General features: G+C 40.3%; 1 protein-coding gene across 16 annotated transcripts; it reads right to left on the bottom strand.

Annotated features, from left to right (window-relative positions):
- Window positions 1-422: 422 nt before the first annotated feature.
- LOC117827123 (adhesive plaque matrix protein-like) lies at window positions 423-17,462 on the bottom strand. 16 transcript variants are annotated; one of them, XM_034703607.1, is made up of 6 exons: window positions 17,118-17,458; window positions 16,506-16,646; window positions 16,298-16,416; window positions 15,908-16,024; window positions 15,608-15,877; window positions 4,683-5,475 (listed from the first exon to the last, which is right to left on the bottom strand). In XM_034703607.1, exons 1-6 carry the CDS (start codon window positions 17,404-17,406, stop codon window positions 4,717-4,719), a joined length of 1,695 nt encoding a protein of 564 aa, XP_034559498.1. In that variant the 5' UTR covers window positions 17,407-17,458; the 3' UTR covers window positions 4,683-4,716. The 16 variants fall into 16 exon arrangements, with proteins under 16 accessions (XP_034559492.1, XP_034559495.1, XP_034559494.1 ...); XM_034703608.1 differs by having other exon boundaries at window positions 15,608-15,907; window positions 15,938-16,024; XM_034703609.1 differs by having other exon boundaries at window positions 15,938-16,024.
- Between the last annotated feature and the right edge of the window lie 1,735 nt (window positions 17,463-19,197).

The raw sequence follows: 19,197 nt of genomic DNA, 5'->3' as shown, positions 1-19,197 counted from the left end.
TTGGGGGCTGCTCCCATCTCCTAGCTTTCAACAACAAATAGTCTCTCAGCTTCACTGGAGCACCAAGATGGCCATGGGCACTTTCATGGTCGTCTCTTATTTTAGATGTAGAAAAAGATTAGATTTAAATGTGTTCGTTCCATCATACAATTTCGTTGCACCAATAGTTTTAAAAGCAGTGCTGTTCACCTAATTTTGGAAAGAAAGACACTCCTAGTTTAGTTTGACAAAACATTCCTTTTGTTTGTTTTTAGTATGAGCACATTTCATATGTACTTGTGAGCTAGTCCTGTTAAACCAGTTAATGCAAATTATTAAGTTATGGCAAGTCTTAATTGGAGGAAATAATTCATTGGAAACTGGTACTTTGAAATCCTCAGTACTCAAGCACTTTTTTGCAAGACAAATAAAACATGAGCCAGTTAAATTACAGGTTCAGTGTTTATTGAATGATCAGAATCCCAGTAAGCCAGAATCTGAAAGAAAGAAAAACAGTTAAGAAACCAAATGCATAGATTTATACAACTTCAAAACAGGAATTAGAAGTGAGCTACCTTCAAGTTAGTTCTCTTGAGGCTGGAAATTTTGCCAATCGAATAGAGGGTTGTCTTTGCCAGATGACTCAGGAAACCAGGGTGCAGGTTGCCAGTAGTTGAAGCCTGGATGTAGGTGTGACCTAGGCTGGGGTCCAGATTTGAAGTCAGCTTGGGGCATAAATTTTGGGTCATATGGGAGTTCGCCAGCCTTGTTTGATCTGTATTGAACATAAGGTACAAAGGGACCCTGGTCGTAAGGTACAAATGGACTCATTGGACCTGGATAAATATTTGAGCTGGGTTTTGAGGTGTCGGCCGTTGGTATAGTTGTCTGAGTTGTAGGCGCAGTAGTTGGCTTTGTTGTGGGAACTGAGCTACTAGGCTTGGAGGTTGGAGCAGTGGTGTCTGGCTTTGTTGTGGGAACTGAGCTACTGGGCTTGGAGGTCGGAGCAGTGGGGTCTGGCATTGTAGAAGACTGGTCACTCGGCTTAGTAGTTGGTTTGGCAGAAGGTTTCCCATAGATATGCTGGATAATAGGATAGTAGTAAATATCAGAATTATCAGGAATATCTGGCAATGGTTTTCCAGGTCCTAGGTGATGGTGATGGGGATAGTTAGGATAATATGGCGGGTAAGGAGGGGGTGCTGGTTTTGAAGGACCCTTTGTGATCAATGCTTTGGTGGTAGTCGCCAATGTTGTAGTCATTCCAGTGGTAGCAGGTCCAGTTGTAGTGGTGGCAGGTGTTGCAGGAGTCACTGGGTTTTGTGGAAGGGGGTAGTAGGGATAGTAAGGGTAATAAGGGTAATAAGGGTAGTGTTGATGTGCAGGTTGCATAACTGGAGGGGGTTTCTCTGTAGATGGCTTGGTGGGAACAGTCGTGTCAGGCGCCTTTGTAGTGGTGGTAGGAGTTGGTGCCGGTGTGGTCATCATATTCATGTAGTAGGGGTAGTAGTAGTAATAATACCAATAGGAATAATATGGACTTCTTGGGTCATTCATGGGCAAGGGCTGGTTTGCCTGGCGCTTACGACGATTCAGGTTCCAGGGCCTGAAGGGGTAAGGAACTCTCTTGGGCTCCTGAGACTTTGGGATAGTAGGTGGTGATGTGGCAGAGCTTGTGGACACAGGACAGGTAAATTGAACTGGAGTGTCTAGCCAAGTCATTGGCAAGATGTAATCGCCATCCTGGAACAAGAATAAGATACAAGCCTCTGAGTTGGTTATACACATAACAGGAAGCACGGCATTAGTGAAATATGGCTTTAACAGATTTGACATGGGCACATTGACAAAGTAAAGTCAGACCACTACCACACAAGTAGAAATGAGCTCAAATGTCATTATCATTTCTAATAAAAGAAGGTTCCTTTAATTTAAAAGCCTACGAAATTCTAGTGCATTGGTCCTATGCTGTCAAATTTAGCCATTCAAGCACATTTTGGGTAAAAAGCATACCTCCTGAATCACATTACAGCCATCATAAGGAACAACCAAAACAAGTCCAAGTGCATTTTGAGTCATCGAGTAGCCACAGGCATCAGGCACTTGGTCTAAAGGCAGGGGGGCAGCATTGTCTGAGGAGCCAGAAAGACCATTAAATTATTAGCTGCACCAATATACTGACATTATACAAAGTTAGTTCTGTGGTTACAATACCCATGTCTAGCTGCAAGTCAGCAGCTCCAGGTCCCATGGTGGTAAACTTCATTGTCTTCTGACCGCAGTGCAGGGAAGGATTCAACTGCTGCCATGCTGCCTCATTGCTCAAGTTGTCCTCCAGAAGTGACATCTGCTCCGACATCCCTTTATACAAAAAAAAAAAAAAAAAAAAAAAAAAAAAAAAAGGCAAAGAAGTCAGTGTAAAGTCGGTGCAGGCATAGTCCTTGAATTTCTGACATTTAGGTGATTAAGATTCAAACAGAAAAATCTTACCATTGCCATCTGGCTGATCTGGGTCAATATTCAGCAGTCCATTTCCTGTGGCAGTAGCAGAGGCAGACCCAGACTCAGCCTGAAGAGTTTTTCCATTGAAGAGAATGCTTCCTGTCCTTACTTCCATCACTGTTGCCTCACTAATCAACTTGTCCTGCTTTGCTTTTTCACTCAGCCCTTGCAAGCTAAAACAAGTTGAACTCTGTGCAAAGGCGCACAGGAACAATATGACTGCTACAGGTTGATGGGAGTTGCATCCCCTTCCATCTTCACCTGCCATACTGCCAACACACACTCAAAGCAGATGGAGAGTACTTCTCTGAAGCAGAACCTGAATGAAAGCTTTAAATACAGGGCCACAATTGGCACCAGGTGATCAACCAGTCAAATGTTATCACCTGTGTTCACCTCACAATAACAGGTGAGCTCGTTAAGAGCCTTTGATGTGTAATTAGACGACTCAGGTCAGAAGTTTAGCTCAGAGTTTGGTTTTTAGTTAATTTTGCTCTTAGATTTGGGGGATATTTGCATTTACTTGTGATGTTTGGCACTATGGCGTAACATTTTCAGTAAAATCCCTCACTAAGTTTGTGTAGTTTAATATAAAATGGAAATGTTTGTATCGTGTGTACAGTTTTTCTAATTTCTTCAGTGCTAGCCTTCACTGCCCTTTAGTTTCTTAGTCATCACATGATTAACAAACACACCGGACAGCAGTATTTGTCTGGCCCTAGCTAATAACGGTTGATGTTTAAAGTTTAAAAAGGATTAACAAAACTCATCTTATATTTATTTTTTCCTCTTAATCACTAGAGGGTAGAATATGCTTAGTAATTTCAAAAACTCCACAAACTTTATCCTATATAAATAGCACAAAAACCTGTTTTATGAGTAATCTATGTAACAGTCACATTTAAAGAGAAATTTAAAACTAGAAGTGTAGATCACAAAAATGGCCAGGTAATATATACACCATCTCAGCACTGAAGAAATGTGTGGATAAGAAGATTGAGAAGATATAAAACAACAGTTTTACATGCAAAGAAAATGAAACAGTGTATGGAAATAGAGGAAAGAACTATTAACAATTACAATACTTTGACTTTTTTAATGTGAGTAGAAAAACATCTGTCTCATCTTTTTATGTGTTTTTATCTCCTCACTTTTTTCTTTTCTATGAAAAAAAGCTTCTTTAATCAAAGACACAACTGAGCTGGTGAGTTAGGGTTTTCTGGATTTATTATAGAGCTGTTCAAAGAGACTGTGCAGGAAATCAGAAGAGGAATGAGGAATTAAATGCATCAAAGATCGCTGACTGACTCAGACCAGAGTCATAGTATTTCATGTTCATTGCCGTTTACCCTTTAGATTGTCTGTTTTTAAGAATGATAAAGACGAGTGTAAGAGGGTCAAAATTTTAACACTAGTATAAAGAACAACTTTATTGTTTGAGTGTAAGGGAATGGATCAGGAAAGATACATATGGAAAAAGAGAAAGAGTTTGTTGCTCAGAGTGTAAATCCTCTCAAGACAGTACAATGAGGCTATAAAAAGAAACACTTGTCTTTCCAAGCATGTTCAATTTCTTCACAAGTTAGATCATTATTCACTTTTAAAAAATTGTTAATCTAAAGCACCTAGTTCAAAAAATAAAGTCCTCTTGGTGAAGCTTCACACACAAACACAACTCTGAAACATTAAAAAAATGCTAGTTTCAAATTTGAGACCTGCACCAAGAAATAGTTGAGCCATGGTGCCACCATGTGGACACTTTCAAATGATTCCCACCCCTACTGACCGAGGTTCAACAGTTACATATATATATGAAATGTGAGTTTTGTATAAGACTTTGATAAAACTTTACATGATCCAAATGGATGCTTCAAAGTGACATCTTGATTTTAAGTAAAAAAAAAATTAAATCTCTTGTTAGGGATCACTCAAACTTTAGCCAGAAATAAAGCCAAATCAAGAACACAACATTAGGTTGTAGTTTTAAAAAGGCAGTTACAAATACAAATTAAAAATCCAATGGCTCAATTCAATATCCAAAGATGCTATAAAAAGTAAAGTTCTTGCAGTGTTCAGGGTAAGTATGTACATAGTGAGACAAGATCAAGCCCCTTTCCTAACCACACCTCAAGGCACTTGTTGGAAAATCAGTTACCAAATTTGCTGAAATTTCCAGGCTAGTCAAGGACCAGACAAACAAATTTTTGTCAAAACCATTTATTAGAACACAACATGTTAGCCTGGACGAGGGAAGGGTGGAGGGTAATTGGGTGGAAAGGGCATGAATGGAAAGGGAGGATTGTGTCTGTGAGGATGGTAGTGTGGTGGTAGTGGGGGATAGCCTGCAGGTGGTGGAGGAAGAGTAGGGTTTGCTGGATCAGGTGCTTTGGTGGTTGTTGTAGAAGTAGTAGTTTCAGGTTTAGGGGTTGGGAAGGGAGGGACAAAAGGAGGGAAAAAGGGAGGATAAGGAGGATAGAAAGGCATATATGGTGGAAGCTGTGGTGGAGGAGGTTTTGTTGTTGATTTGGTGGTGGTTTCAGTGGTAGAAGATTGGGTGGTTGTGGGTTGAGCAGAGGTGGTAGCTGTGGAGTGAGTGGTAGGTGCAGCAGTGGTTTGTGGAGGCCATTTGAAGTGAGGGTAGTACATTGGATAGTAAGGATACTGAAACATTTGATGAGGGGCTGCAGGGGTCATCGGTGCCTTCGTAGGTCCTGGATATGATGGGTACGGAGGATATTGTGGATAGAAATAGGAAGGGGGAAAATTGGGATTTGGCATATCTGGAGTCTTGATGTGAGGTGGTTGGGCAGGCATTTGAGGGTATGATGGTGGATGAGCAGGCATTTGAGGGTATGATGGTGGATGAGCAGGCATTTGAGGGTATGATGGTGGATGAGCAGGCATTTGAGGGTATGATGGTGGATGAGCAGGCATTTGAGGGTATGATGGTGGATTAGCAGGCATTTGAGGGTATGATGGTGGATGAGCAGGCATTTGAGGGTATGATGGTACTGCAGGTTTGGGACACCAGAGTGAGACTGGATTCCCCTGCCAACGCATTGGGAGCATGTAATTTCCTCCCTTGGGAGCAAAAAATAAAATAAAAAAATAGAAAAGACAAATGTGACAATATTAATAATTTATCATTTTCAGACAGTTCTTGATATACAAACAATTGACTTTGACTAATTCAGGACCCAAGTTTTACCATTGATAGGCTAACAGTTTGAAATATCCTCAGATTTGGGCCAATGCATATTTTTAAGGGTGCCACTTTCAAAATCAACAGACCAATTATTTACATTTTTAAGTAAGACTATGGAGCAGGAGATATTGCATTTCAGGAATTACCTCTTGAATCACATTGCAGCCATCATAGGGGACCATCATAACAAGTCCAAAGGGGTTCCTCTGCATCCTGTAGCCACAGGTGGAAGGGACCTGGGGCAAAGGCATTGGTGGTGCATTCCCTGTGTGGACAAATTCTCAGTGAGCACCAACATTGCTAGATACAATAATGTACCAAAGTGATTATGGAAAGAGAAACCACTTAGATTACCTTGTTCCACTGCAAACTGTGAAACACCTGGCCCCATAGCTCTGAACCTCAGCTGGTCCCTACCGCACTGCAGGGAGGGCGACATGCGCCTCCATGATGCCTCCCTTTCGTGTGCATCTTGCATATATCCCTGTGACCATCCTGAGGAAACAGCACAACATCAAACACAATTGGGGTTATTTGCAGGTGGCAATAAACTGCCATTTAACTTAATATATTATAACACCTAAAAGATTTCACCTGGAGAGTCCGCTTGAAAAGCAGCGTCATCCTCAGCAGAGACGTTTGAGGAGGCCCTCTTGGATCCATCAATGACCTGTGACTCAAGGCCGGATCCTTTCTCCAAAACTCTCCCGAAAAGTATTCTCCCCTCCTGAAAGGCTGCTGTTTTGGCTGCATCAACTTCTCCTTGTCCTTCTCTTCTTTCCGTTTTCTTAAACCGGAAACAGTCTATTGTTTGCATCAAATAACACGAAAAAATAACAGTGGCAGCCAAGCACACAGAGGTACTTTTCCTCTTTCGCATCATTTCGTTGTGACTCCTGGAAATGGTAAGAGCTGGCAGTCTGTCCTTTGCCCGGCTACTTGACTCATAACAGGGGCTGTAACAGCCAATCAGAAACCAGTGCGATCTGGTCTAATTGTCCTCTAATCATGTGGCATCGTTTCCACCTGGGTAGTGTCAGTGTTGTACGAGGTCAACTCACAGCGAGAGCTTATTATGGAACTCAGCTGTGCCAGTTTAGTAAATACTGCATCTCCATGGTAAATGACAACAAAGTCAAATATAGCACATGGAGGTGAGTGCACTAGCTGGTGTTTACATATTTTTTGTCAGAGTAGACAACCATCCCCAGAGGAAAATTTTACTGGTACAGGCTTTCTCTTCTAAGTCTTCGGAGACAAAATTGAGATTCTCACTTCAGCCTCATTCAAGTTTCAAATTGTTCTCATTCGTTTCTCATTAGTTTCTCCCTAAAATTCACTAGGAAAAATAGTTGAGACCATGACATGAGTCTTATTTGAGAGATCTCATTAATGGCTAATTTTCTTCTCTTTTTTTAATTATATTTTTGGCCTTTTTGGCTTTAATTTACAGGACAGCTGAAGAGAGACAGGAAATATGGGGAGTAGTGAGCGGGGGAAGACATGCAGGAAATGGTTGACCGGCCGGGAATCGAGCCGGCGACCCCTGGGACGAGGACTGTAGTCTCTATATGTGGGGCGCTTAGACCGCTAGGCCACCAGTGCCCAAAATAATCCACCCCTTTAATTGTAATAATCTTGCTAAATCTGGTCAGCCCTTTTGCGGCCCATATTTTAAATATATCGTCTGTCATACCTGGTATGGAACCTCTATCTTTTGCAATTTCTCTCAAACACACTAAATCTTTGTGAAGTTGTTTTGTTCCAAACAGACTTGTAAAAGGAATGACCATATTGTGAAGTCAATGAAGAGATCATTTGACATCTAAATAGCTGATCTTGCAAGTGGTTCAAATGTTTTAATGAGAATTGTAAGTTTGTTGACAATTACATTGAAATCTTAATTTTGCAGGACACTATAAATGTTCATGAAAAGATGAGCTCAGGCTCTTTCTTTGCTCCATCTGAGCTCAGCTTGAGACACAAAAACTGAGTCTGACAAAAACAAATGGATGAGGTTAGATTGAGACAATTGAGAGAGCTCCCCGATTTCTCCACCTGAGCTCAAAAGGGGTCACAACACTTGAATAAAACCTGAGAATCATTTCAGATTTTGACAAGATCTCCTTTTGAACTGAAAGGGAGAGTAAGCTGAGACTTTTTGCAACATTTTTCTGGGGGCAAGAATGAGAAACAGGAGACATACGCTATAGTCTCATTTTGCTTTCAAACAGATCTCATTGTTGTCTAGGAGACAGAAATGAAACACTTTTGATCTCCTCTTTAGATTTATTTTCCTATGGGTCTGTGTCATCTTTTTTCTTATCATTAATGCTGACTCAGCATTATGCGTTTTGCTTTTACTCACAATTTCCACTGGATGCGCCGCGTTGAGTTACGGCTGCGCCGCGATTTGCTCCGTCTAGTGCTACACAGGACGCGTGTTTGGAGCGTTGCGCAGAGTAGCCTTTCTGTGGTTGAATTACTGCTCATTTAAAGTATTCTGTTACCTTTGTGTTTTAATAATCACAGAGTATGCTGCATTAGTATAAAGTTTCAATTTTGCAGATTTAGATGAGTTCAGTATGAATAAGTCTGCTCTATTTTGTTGCCCTGTTACCTTCTGACACAGTTATCATCTTATAGTCCTGTTGTTTTCGACCTGGATCACGGATATATGGCATGGATCCCAAGCGGCAACCTCTGGTCTAAAAATATGAGTCCAATGCGGAATTGCTAAAAGCTGCAGTTCATCGAGAATCCGCTTGAGGCTGGCTCCGGAAGTACAGGAAGTCACATACACATGAATGGGGAAAAAGACGATCTTTACCGCAGAAATTAACATGTTTACAGCCTGGTACAAAAGACGAGTGTAGTCTGGACAGCTCATTTCTAGATCAGCACACACTGCACTGGAAGTGAATTTTTTTTCTCAAGCAGCAATTTCAAAGATATTTAGATTATGAGTCTTCCAATGAGAGGTACAACTGACTTGATTGACAGGCGGGAACACTGTAGCAGTTGGCTAGGAGGCTTAAAGCCCGCCTCTTTACTTACGTCACACTGGCTCGACAGCAGCAATATGGCTGCAGCCGACGATTGGCCTCAAAACAGCTCTTCAGAAACAGATGGGTGACGTCATGGATACTATGTCCATATTTTATACGGTCTATTGGCCCTTTTCCACCACACAGTTCCAGCCCTACTCGACTCGACTTGACTCGACTCTACTCGGTTTGTCACAATCAATGGAGGACATGGAGGCAATGGTCTACTTGCTGCTCGGTCTGTGGCTTTTTTGTCGCAGGCCAAGTGAGAGAGGAAAGCAAAAGAAGATTAAAGTTAAAGGAGTACTGATGTCGTTTTTAAAAAATGGCAGGTTTGATTCCTTTGTTGAGCACATAGGTTGAGCGTCACGCTCATGACTCTTCGGTGACGACATTCTCTGACCAATCAGTGGCCGGCAGTCCGTCGACATCACCTTTTCTCAGCTCAGCTCGCTTGGAACCAGAGCAGAGCAGGTACGAAAAGCTGGTATCTGACAAGAGGTACTGCGCCCTTGGAAACGCAACTCAGACCGAGTAGAGTCAAGTCGAGTAGAGTAGGGCTAAGACGGTCCGGGGGAAAAGGGCCATATGATGGATCCTCGTGCCTGACTTCCTGTCGAGGTCGTGTGCTGGGCGCGGGTTCCATCGAAAATAGACTTGACGGGCGGAGCGGGTTGGGGGCACGCTCCCGAGATGGAGCTGAGACACACCGCTGCTCGACCTGTGTAAGCATTGACTAGAATGGGAACGTATCGGCTGCGCAGTGTGCATCCTGTGGAAATGGAGGGTTAACGTAGGTGTAGCAGAAGATTATTTGCATATTGTGGTTTTTGGATGAAGCTAGAATCTTTGCCGCCATGCAACCTAAAATCTATACAGACGTCCATTGCTGTTTGTTTTTCATGTATCATGACATCAATGATCTAGCTACAACTCCACCAATTCTTCATTCAACTGTATTAAGATGGCACAGCCCATTGATTTTAGCCTACTTCATCCTAAATTACATTAATATCAGTCAGACTATAGGTCATAAGTAGGTTGGTGTGTAGTTTTTAGTTTGGAGTGTAACATTTTCCTTTTCACTTTCAACTTCAATGTAGTATTTTGACTACAATGAACCAGAATAATTTTTTTCCCTCCCTTTCTGTAAGATTTGTTACGTTATGTAGCCTTATGTTGACATGTTATCATATTTCAACTTTAAAAACACACTTTATATGTAATTCTGTCTTATAATGAAAAGATGCAGTGGTCATTTAGATAAAAGTACAATCAAATTCTCAAGAGACACTGCTGTAACGATGAAACGTGATAAACTTAGTTGGATATGTGGAAAAGAAACTTGGTAAATGTATGACAAATTGAAGCCTTGTGCCAATAGCCCCACCTTGTGACTTTGTGTAGAAACAGTTTGACAGACAGCATTGCTGGTTGATAAAGTTTCATTGTTGATGGGGCCAAGAGAATTTCAAAATTGTTACTCACAACACAAGTGTCAGCCGCTCAAACATTGCAATAACACCAGGGATATTTGTTTATTATTTTTTTATTACAATTTAATGTTAAAACATTTTTCTCATTGTATATCATCTCTCATACACACATGTATTTAAAATACATATCCTGAGGCTCTGTCTTTTTCCACAATTGATTTAAAATTTTACACCATGATTGAAACTGCTACCTTTAAGTGTGAGTGAACAGAGACAGTCAAATTTCCTCCCAAGAATCCAAATCCAGCTGCAGTTTACCTTTTCCCCTGGGATTACACAGGCAGTGCAGGTTTTATGATAGATATGCTGGATAATTTAGGATAGTACATTTTAGAATTACCAGGGATTTCTGGCATGGGTTTTCCAGGTCCTAGGTAATAGGGATACTTGGGAAAATATAGTTGGTAAGCAGGGTGTGCTGGTTTTGAATGACCCTTTATGTACAATGCTTTGGTGGTGGTTGTTGCCGTTGGGGTAGTCATTCCTGTGGTGGCAGGTGTTGCAGGAGTAACTGGGGGTTGTGGAAGGGGGTAATAGGGATAGTAAGGGTAATAAGGATACTTTGGATATGCCGGATGCTTAACTGGAGGGTGTTTCTCTGTAGATGGCTTGGTAGCAACAGTCGTGTCAGGCGCCTTTGTAGTGGTGGTCTCAGGCTTGCCAGTAGATGTAGGAGCAGCAGTAGTTGGTGCAGGTGTAGTCATCACATTCATGTAGTAGGGGTAGTAGTAGTACCACCACCAATAGGAATAATATGGACTTCTTGGGTCATTCATGGGCAAGGGCTGGTTTGCCTGGCGCTTACGACGATTCAGGTTCCAGGGCCTGAAGGGGTAAGGAACTCTCTTGGGCTCCTGAGACTTTGGGGTAGTAGGTGGTGATGTGGCAGAACTTGTGGACACAGGACAGGTAAATTGAACTGGAGTGTCTAGCCAAGTCATTGGCAAGATGTAATCGCCATCCTGGAATAAGATACGAGCCTCTGAGTTGGTTATACACATAACAGGAAGCACAGTATTAGTGAAATATGGCTTTAACATGGGCACATTAACAAAGTAAAGTTAGACCACTACCATAAAAGTACAAATGAGCTCAAACTTCATTATCATTTCTAATAAAAGGTTCCTTTAATTTAAAAACCTACCAAACTCTAGTGCATTGTTCCTAAGCTGTCAAATTTAGCAATTTAAGCACATTTTGGGTAAAAAGCATACCTCCTGAATCACATTGCAGCCATCATAAGGAACGACCAAAACAAGTGCAAGTGCATTTTGAGTCATCGAGTAGCCACAGGCATCAGGCACTTGGTCTAAAGGCAGGGGGGCAGCATTGCCTGAGGAGCCAGAGAGACCATTAAATGATTAGCTGCACCAATTTACTGACATTATACAAAGTTAGTTCTGTGGTTACAATACCCATGTCTAGCTGCAAGTCAGCAGCTCCAGGTCCCATGGCGGTAAACTTCATAGTCTTCTGACCACAGTGCAGGGAAGGATTCAACTGCTGCCATGCTGCCTCATTGCTCAAGCTGTCCTCCAGAAGTGACATCTGCTCCGACATCCCTTTAAAAAGGCAAAGAAGTCAGTGTAAAGTCGGTGCAGGCATAGTCCTTGAATTTCTGACATTTAGGAGATTAAGATTCAAACAGAAAAATCTTACTGTTGCCATTTGGTTGATCAGAGTCAATATTCAGCAGTCCATTTCCTGTGGCAGTAGCAGAGGCAGACCCAGACTCAGCCTGAAGAGTTTTTCCATTGAAGAGAATGCTTCCCATCCTTACTTCCATCACTGTTGCCTCACTAATCAACTTGTCCTGCTTTGCTTTTTCACTCAGCCCTTGCAAGCTAAAACAAGTTGAACTCTGTGCCAAGGCGCACAGGAACAATATGACTGCTACAGTTTGATGGGAGTTACATCCCCTTCCATCTTCACCTGCCATACTACCAACACACACACACTTAAAGCAGATGGAGAGTACTTCTCTGAAGCAGAACCTGAATGAAAGCTTTAAATACAGGGCCACAATTGGCACCAGGTGATCAACCAGTCAAATGTTATCACCTGTGTTCACCTCACAACAACAGGTGAGCTCGTTAAGAGCCTTTGATGTGTAATTAGACGACTCAGGTCAGAAGTTTAGCTCAGAGTTTGGTTTTTAGTTAATTTTGCTCTTAGATTTGGGGGATATTTGCATTTACTTGTGATGTTTGGCCCTATGGCGTAACATTTTCAGTAAAATCCCTCACTAAGTTTGTGTAGTTTAATATGAAATGGAAATGTTTATATTGTGTGTACAGTTTTTTTCATTTCTTTTTTAGGTCTAGTATAATGCAATCAGGACTTTTTAATATATGATATGATTTCTTAAGTGCTAGCCTTCACTGCCCTTTGGTTTCTTAGTCATCACATGATTAACAAACACACCAAAGAGCAGTATTTGTCTGGACCTAGCTAATAACGGTTGATGTTTAAAGTTTAAAAAGGATTAACAAAACTCATCTTATATTTATTTTTTTCTCTTAATAACTAGAGGGTAGAATATCCTTAGTAATTTCAAAAACTCCACTAACTTTATCCTATACATAAATAGCACAAAAACCTGTTTTATGAGTAATCTATGTAACAGTCACATTTAAAGAGAAATTTAAAACTAGAAGTGTAGAGCACAAAAATGGCCAGCTAATATTTACACCATCTCAGCACTGAAGAAATGTGTGGATAAGAAGATTGAGAAGATATAAAACAACATTTTTACATGCAAAGAAAATGAAACAGTGTATGGAAATAGAGGAAAGAACTATTAACAATTACAATACTTTAACTTTTGTAATGTGAGTAAAAAAACATCTGTGTCATCTTTTTGTGTTTTTATCTCCTCACTTTTTTCTTTTCTATGAAAAAAAGCTTCTTTAATCAAAGACACAACTGAGCTGGTGAGTTAGGGTTTTCTGGATTTACTATAGAGCTGTTCAAAGAGACTGTGCAGGAAATCAGAAGAGGAATGAGGAATTAAATGCATCAAAGATCGCTGACTGACTCAGACCAGTGTCATACAGGTGCAGCTAAAAAAAAATTAGAATAACGTGAAAAAGTAAAATATTTTTTGTCATTCAAGTCAGAAAGTGAAACGCATTTATTACATTGATTCATTACACATAGAGTGACATATTTCAAGCCTTTATTCCTTGTTATTTTGATGATTGATGCGCTGACTCTAGCGTCCACTCGTTGTGAAGCTCTCCCACATTCTTGAATTGATTTTGTTTGACGGTCCTCTCCAGGCCGCAGTTGTCCCTGTTGCTTGTGCACCTTTTTATACCACACTTTTTCCTTCCACTCAACGTTCTATGAATATGCTTGAATACAGCTCTCTGTGAACAACCAGCTTCTTTAGCAATTACCTTTTGTGGCTTACCCTCCTTGTGGAGAGTGTCAGTGACGCTCTTCTGCACATCTGTCAAGTCAGCAGTCTTCTCCATGATAGGGTCCCTACTGAACCAGACTGAGAGACCATTTAGAGTCACAGGAAACCTTTGCATGTGTTTTGAGTTAATTAGCTGATTCGGGTGTGACACCATGGGTTTCAAATATTGAACTTTGTCACAATATTCAAATTTTCTGAGACACTGAATTTTGGGTTGTCATTATCTGTAAGCCATAATCTTCAACATGCAAGAATTAAGGCTTGAAATATTTCACTTTATGTGTAATGAATCAATATAATATATGAGTTTCACTTTCTGACTTGAGTGACAAAAAATATTGAACTTTTTCACGATATAATTTTTTGAGCCGCACCTGTGGTATTTCATGTTCATTGCCGTTTACCCTTTAGATGGTCTGTTTTTAAGAATGATAAAGAAAAAAAACAGAAAACTCTTGCTTGTGGTTTGAGTGTAAGAGGGTCAACATTTTAACACTTGTAGTATAAAGAACAACTGTATTCTTGTTTGAGTGTAAGGGAATGGACCAGGAAAGATATGGAAAAAGAAAAATGTTTGTTGCTCAGAGTGTAAAGCCTCTCAAGGCAGTACAATGAGGTTATAAAAAGAAACATGTCTTTCCAAGCATGTTCAATTTCTTCACAAGTTAGATCATCATTATTCACTTTAAAGAAATCACTTATCTAAAGCACCTAGTGCAAAAAATAAAGTCCTCTTGGTGAAGCTTCACACACATACACAACTCTGAAACATTAAAAAGTGCTATAGTTTCAGATTTGAGACCTGCACCAAGAAATAGTTGAGCCATGGTGCCACCATGTGGACACTTTCAAATGATTCCCCACCCCTACTGACCGAGGTTCAACAGTTACATATATATATGAAATGTGAGTTTTGTACAAGACTTTGATAAAACTTTACATGATCCAAATGGATGCTTCAAAGTGACATCTTGATTTTAAGTTAAAAAAAAATATATATATATATATATATATATTTTTTTTTTTTTATTATTATTATTATTATTATTAGGGATCACTCAAACTTTATCCAGAAATAAAGCCAAATCAAGAACACAACATTAGGTTGTAGTTTTAAAAAGGCAGTTACAAATACAAATTAAAAATCCAATGGTTGAATTCAATATCCAAAGATGCTATAAAAAGTAAAGTTCTTGCAGTGTTCAGGGTAAGTATGTACATAGTCATAGTGAGACAAGGCCAAGCCCCTTTCATAACCACACCTCAAGGCACTTGTTGGAAAGTCAGTTGCCAAATTTGCTGAAATTTCCAGGCTAGTCGAGGACCAGACAGAAACACAATTTTTTGTCAAAACCATTTATTAGAACACAACATGTTAGACTGGACGAGGGAAGGGTGGAGGGTAATTGGGTGGAAAGGGCATGAATGGAAAGGGAGGATTGTGTCGGTGAGGATGGTAGTGTGGTGGTAGTGGGGGATAGCCTGCAGGTGGTGGAGGAAGAGTAGGGTTTGCTGGATCAGGTGCTTTGGTGGTTGTTGTAGAAGTAGTAGTTTCAGGTTTAGGGGTTGGGAAGGGAGGGACAAAAGGAGGGAAAAAGGGAGGATAAGGAGGATAGAAAGGCATATATGGTGGAAGCTGTGGTGGAGGAGGTTTTGTTGTTGATTTGGTGGTGGTTTCGGTGGTAGAAGATTGGGTGGTTGTGGGTTGAGCAGAGGTGGTAGCTGTGGAGTGAGTGGTAGGTGCAGCAGTTGTTTGTGGAGGCCATTTGAAGTGAGGGTAGTACATTGGATAGTAAGGATACTGAAACATTTGATGAGGGGCTGCAGGGGTCATCGGTGCCTTCGTAGGTCCTGGATATGATGGGTATGGAGGATATTGTGGATAGAAATAGGAAGGGGGAAAATTGGGATTTGGCATATCTGGAGTCTTGATGTGAGGTGGTTGGGGAGGCATTTGAGGGTATGATGGTGGATGAACAGGCATTTGAGGGTATGATGGTGGATGAGCAGGCATTTGAGGGTATGATGGTGGATTAGCAGGCATTTGAGGGTATGATGGTGGATGAGCAGGCATTTGAGGGTATGATGGTGGATGAGCAGGCATTTGAGGGTATGATGGTGGATGAGCAGGCATTTGAGGGTATGATGGTGGATTAGCAGGCATTTGAGGGTATGATGGTGGATGAGCAGGCATTTGAGGGTATGATGGTGGATGAGCAGGCATTTGAGGGTATGATGGTGGATGAGCAGGCATTTGAGGGTATGATGGTGGATTAGCAGGCATTTGAGGGTATGATGGTACTGCAGGTTTGGGACACCAGAGTGAGACTGGATTCCCCTGCCAACGCATTGGGAGCATGTAATTTCCTCCCTTGGGAGCAAAAAATAGAATAAAAAAATAGAAAAGACAAATGTGACAATATTAATAATTTATCATTTTCAGACAGTTCTTGATATACAAACAATTGACTTTGACTAATTCAGGACCCAAGTTTTACCATTGATAGGCTAAAAGTTTGAAATATCCTCAGATTTGTGCCAATGCATATTTTTAAGGGTGCCACTTTCAAAATCAACAGATAACTAATTATTTACACTTTTAAGTAAGACTATAGAGCAGGAGATATTGCATTTCAGGAATTACCTCTTGAATCACATTGCAGCCATCATAGGGGACCATCATAACAAGTCCAAAGGGGTTCCTCTGCATCCTGTAGCCACAGGTGGAAGGGACCTGGGGCAAAGGCATTGGTGGTGCATTCCCTGTGTGGACAAATTCTCAGTGAGCGCCAACATTGCTAGATACAATAATGTACCAAAGTGATTATGGAAAGAGAAACCACTTAGATTACCTTGTTCCACTGCAAACTGTGAAACACCTGGCCCCATAGCTCTGAACCTCAGCTGGTCCCTACCGCACTGCAGGGAGGGCGACATGCGCCTCCACGATGCCTCCCTTTCGTGTGCATCTTGCATATATCCCTGTGACCATCCTGAGGAAATAGCACATCAAACACAATTGGGGTTATTTGCAGGTGGCAATAAACTGCCATTTAAAGCTGCTGTAAGGAACTTTTGATTTATAGCAATTTTGGCGCCCCATTGTGGACAAAGTGATACCTCTTAGCTCTTCTTCTGTGCATGTAAAAGTAGTGTTTTCAACAAAAACCTCACCCTGCTGTCTTTTAACAGCCAGATGTATCACTCAATGTGATCATTTGCCATGAAAACGGCTGAAAAAGGTTGTTTCTAAAGCCAAATGTCAATCATGTAGTCTGACACTTACTGAGTGGTTTAAGGCTTTAAAAATGACAACAGAGAAGGTATCAGTGTTGTTTATGGTTTTGTTTGCATTTGAAGGTCATAAAGAGGCATCAGTGTTGGTTTCAGTCTGTTTCTCAGCTGGTGAAAAACTCCTCATAGTGCCTTTAACTTAATATATTATAACACCTAAAAGATTTCACCTGGAAAGTCCGCTTGATAAGCAGCGTCATCCTCAGCAGAGACGTTTGAGGAGGCCTTCTTGGATCCATCAATGACCTGTGACTCAAGGCCGGATCCTTTCTCCAAAACTCTCCCGAAAAGTATTCTCCCCTCCTGAAAGGCTGCTGTTTTGGCTGCATCAACTTCTCCTTGTCCTTCTCTTCTTTCCGTTTTCTTAAACCGGAAACAGTCTATCGTTTGCATCAAATAACACGAAAAAATAACAGTGGCAGCCAAGCACACAGAGGTACTTTTCCTCTTTCGCATCATTTCGTTGTGACTCCTGGAAATGGTAAGAGCTGGCAGTCTGTCCTTTGCCCGGCTACTTGACTCGTAACAGGGGCTGTAACAGCCAATCAGAAAGTGGTGCGATCTGGTCTAAGTGTCCTCTAATCATGTGGCATCGTTTCCACCTGGGTAGTATGGGAAGCCGTTTGTAAATTTGTGCACACTGAAAATAACAGCAACATTTCTCCACATTTAGCTCAAAAATGTCTCTTTTTTTAAAGTCTCTTTTTTTTATCACATTTAGAGGAATATATGGGAAATTAAATGTTGTTAAATCGAAATGCTAAACCTGAATGTTAAATCTAAATGTTCAACGGTAAAACTAAATGTTAAATCTAAATGTTGCTCCGCAATCCTAAATATTTAACTGATATTCGGCAGTTTGAATTTGCATATCAGCTAAATATTTAGGATCATATAACAACATTTAACATTTATATTTAATATTTATATTTATATTTAACATTTAGATTTATCTTTGAACATTTAGATTTATCGTTGAACATTGAGATTCATATTTAACATTAAGATTTAGAGTTAGCATTTGGATTTAACAAAATTTTAACTTAATATATTTTTCACAAAAGAATTAAATGTGAAGAAGATCACAAATATTCCTCTAGCCTAAATGTGATAAAGAAAAAAGTGACTTAAAAAATCACTCTACATTGTTATGACGTTTTGGAGCTAAATGTGGAGAAATGTTATTTCCAGTGTGCACAATTTTACAAACGGCTCCCCATAGGGTAGTGTCAGTGTTGTACGAGGTCAACTCTAGCTACAACTCCACAAATTCTTCATTCAAATGTATTAAGATGGCACAGACCATTGATTTTGTAGCCTACTTCATCTTAAAAACTAATTAAGTTTGCATCGTTCAGACTAGGTCAAAAGTAGGTCGGTCTGTTAGTTTGACATATATTGCAGTGTAAAATTTTCCTTTTTTTTCACTTAATATTCGGTTGAACTTCATTGTAGTATTTTTGACTACAATCAATGAACCAGAAGTTTTTTTTCTCTCCCTTTCTCTTAGATTTTTTCTTACGTTTGTTAAGTTATGTAACCGTATGTTGACCTGTAATCATTTTCCCAAGTTTAAAAACACACTTTATATGTAATTTCGTCATATAGTGAAAATATTCATGTCAATGATCATTTAGATAAAAAGTACAAATTCCCAAGGGACACTGCTGTAATGATGAAACGTGCTGAACTTAGTTGGATATGTTGAAAATTAACGTGTATTTTATTCTGTAACACACTTAACAAATTGAAGCCTTGTGCCAATAGCCCCACCTTATGGCTTTTTGTATAAACAGGCAGAGAGAAAAAAAGGATGTGTTTTAATTGTTCCAGTAAGTCTGCTCCAACCACAGTTAAAATTATTCTTTAAATTCCAATAAAGAGAAATCTTTATTTTCCTATCGTACTAACTTCATACTTTAATTAGATGCATTTACATTTACTTAAGAGTGTGGTCTCAGTGTGTTTGAATCAATTAGTATCAAAAATGCTGCTAAAGTTCTTGTATTTTTCTCAGAGGATAACAGATATTGGTCCACAGTCTGTCAATGACCTGCTCACCTTTAGTATCAGAGCAGATAGAGTTCTGAGATACCATTGGGAGTCGGACGACAACAAGATAAAGTTAACAACCATTCCTCCCTCTTGTTGTACATTTTTCATCTGAAGCAACAACTAGTACAGTTTAACCTTTTTACTGTCCAGTCTCAGCCTCTGACATTATATCCCGTGAAGTGTGAGTATTGTGGG

This window comes from Notolabrus celidotus, chromosome 15 (genome assembly GCF_009762535.1).
Source record: "Notolabrus celidotus isolate fNotCel1 chromosome 15, fNotCel1.pri, whole genome shotgun sequence".
NCBI lineage: Eukaryota > Metazoa > Chordata > Actinopteri > Labriformes > Labridae > Notolabrus > Notolabrus celidotus.
This window is presented reverse-complemented; position numbering and strand designations above follow the sequence as displayed.

Bases quoted from the DNA above. Each gene is read 5' to 3' on its own strand.
- LOC117827123 (XM_034703599.1), bottom strand. From the start codon at position 17,406: ATGATGCGAAAGAGGAAAAGTACCTCTGTGTGCTTGGCTGCCACTGTT. The intron at 16,647-17,117 runs GTGAAATCTTTT...CTATTTCCTCAG, and splicing joins TTATCAAGCGGACTTTCCAG to GATGGTCACAGGGATATATG. The intron at 16,417-16,505 runs GTAATCTAAGTG...TTGTCCACACAG, and splicing joins ACAGTTTGCAGTGGAACAAG to GGAATGCACCACCAATGCCT.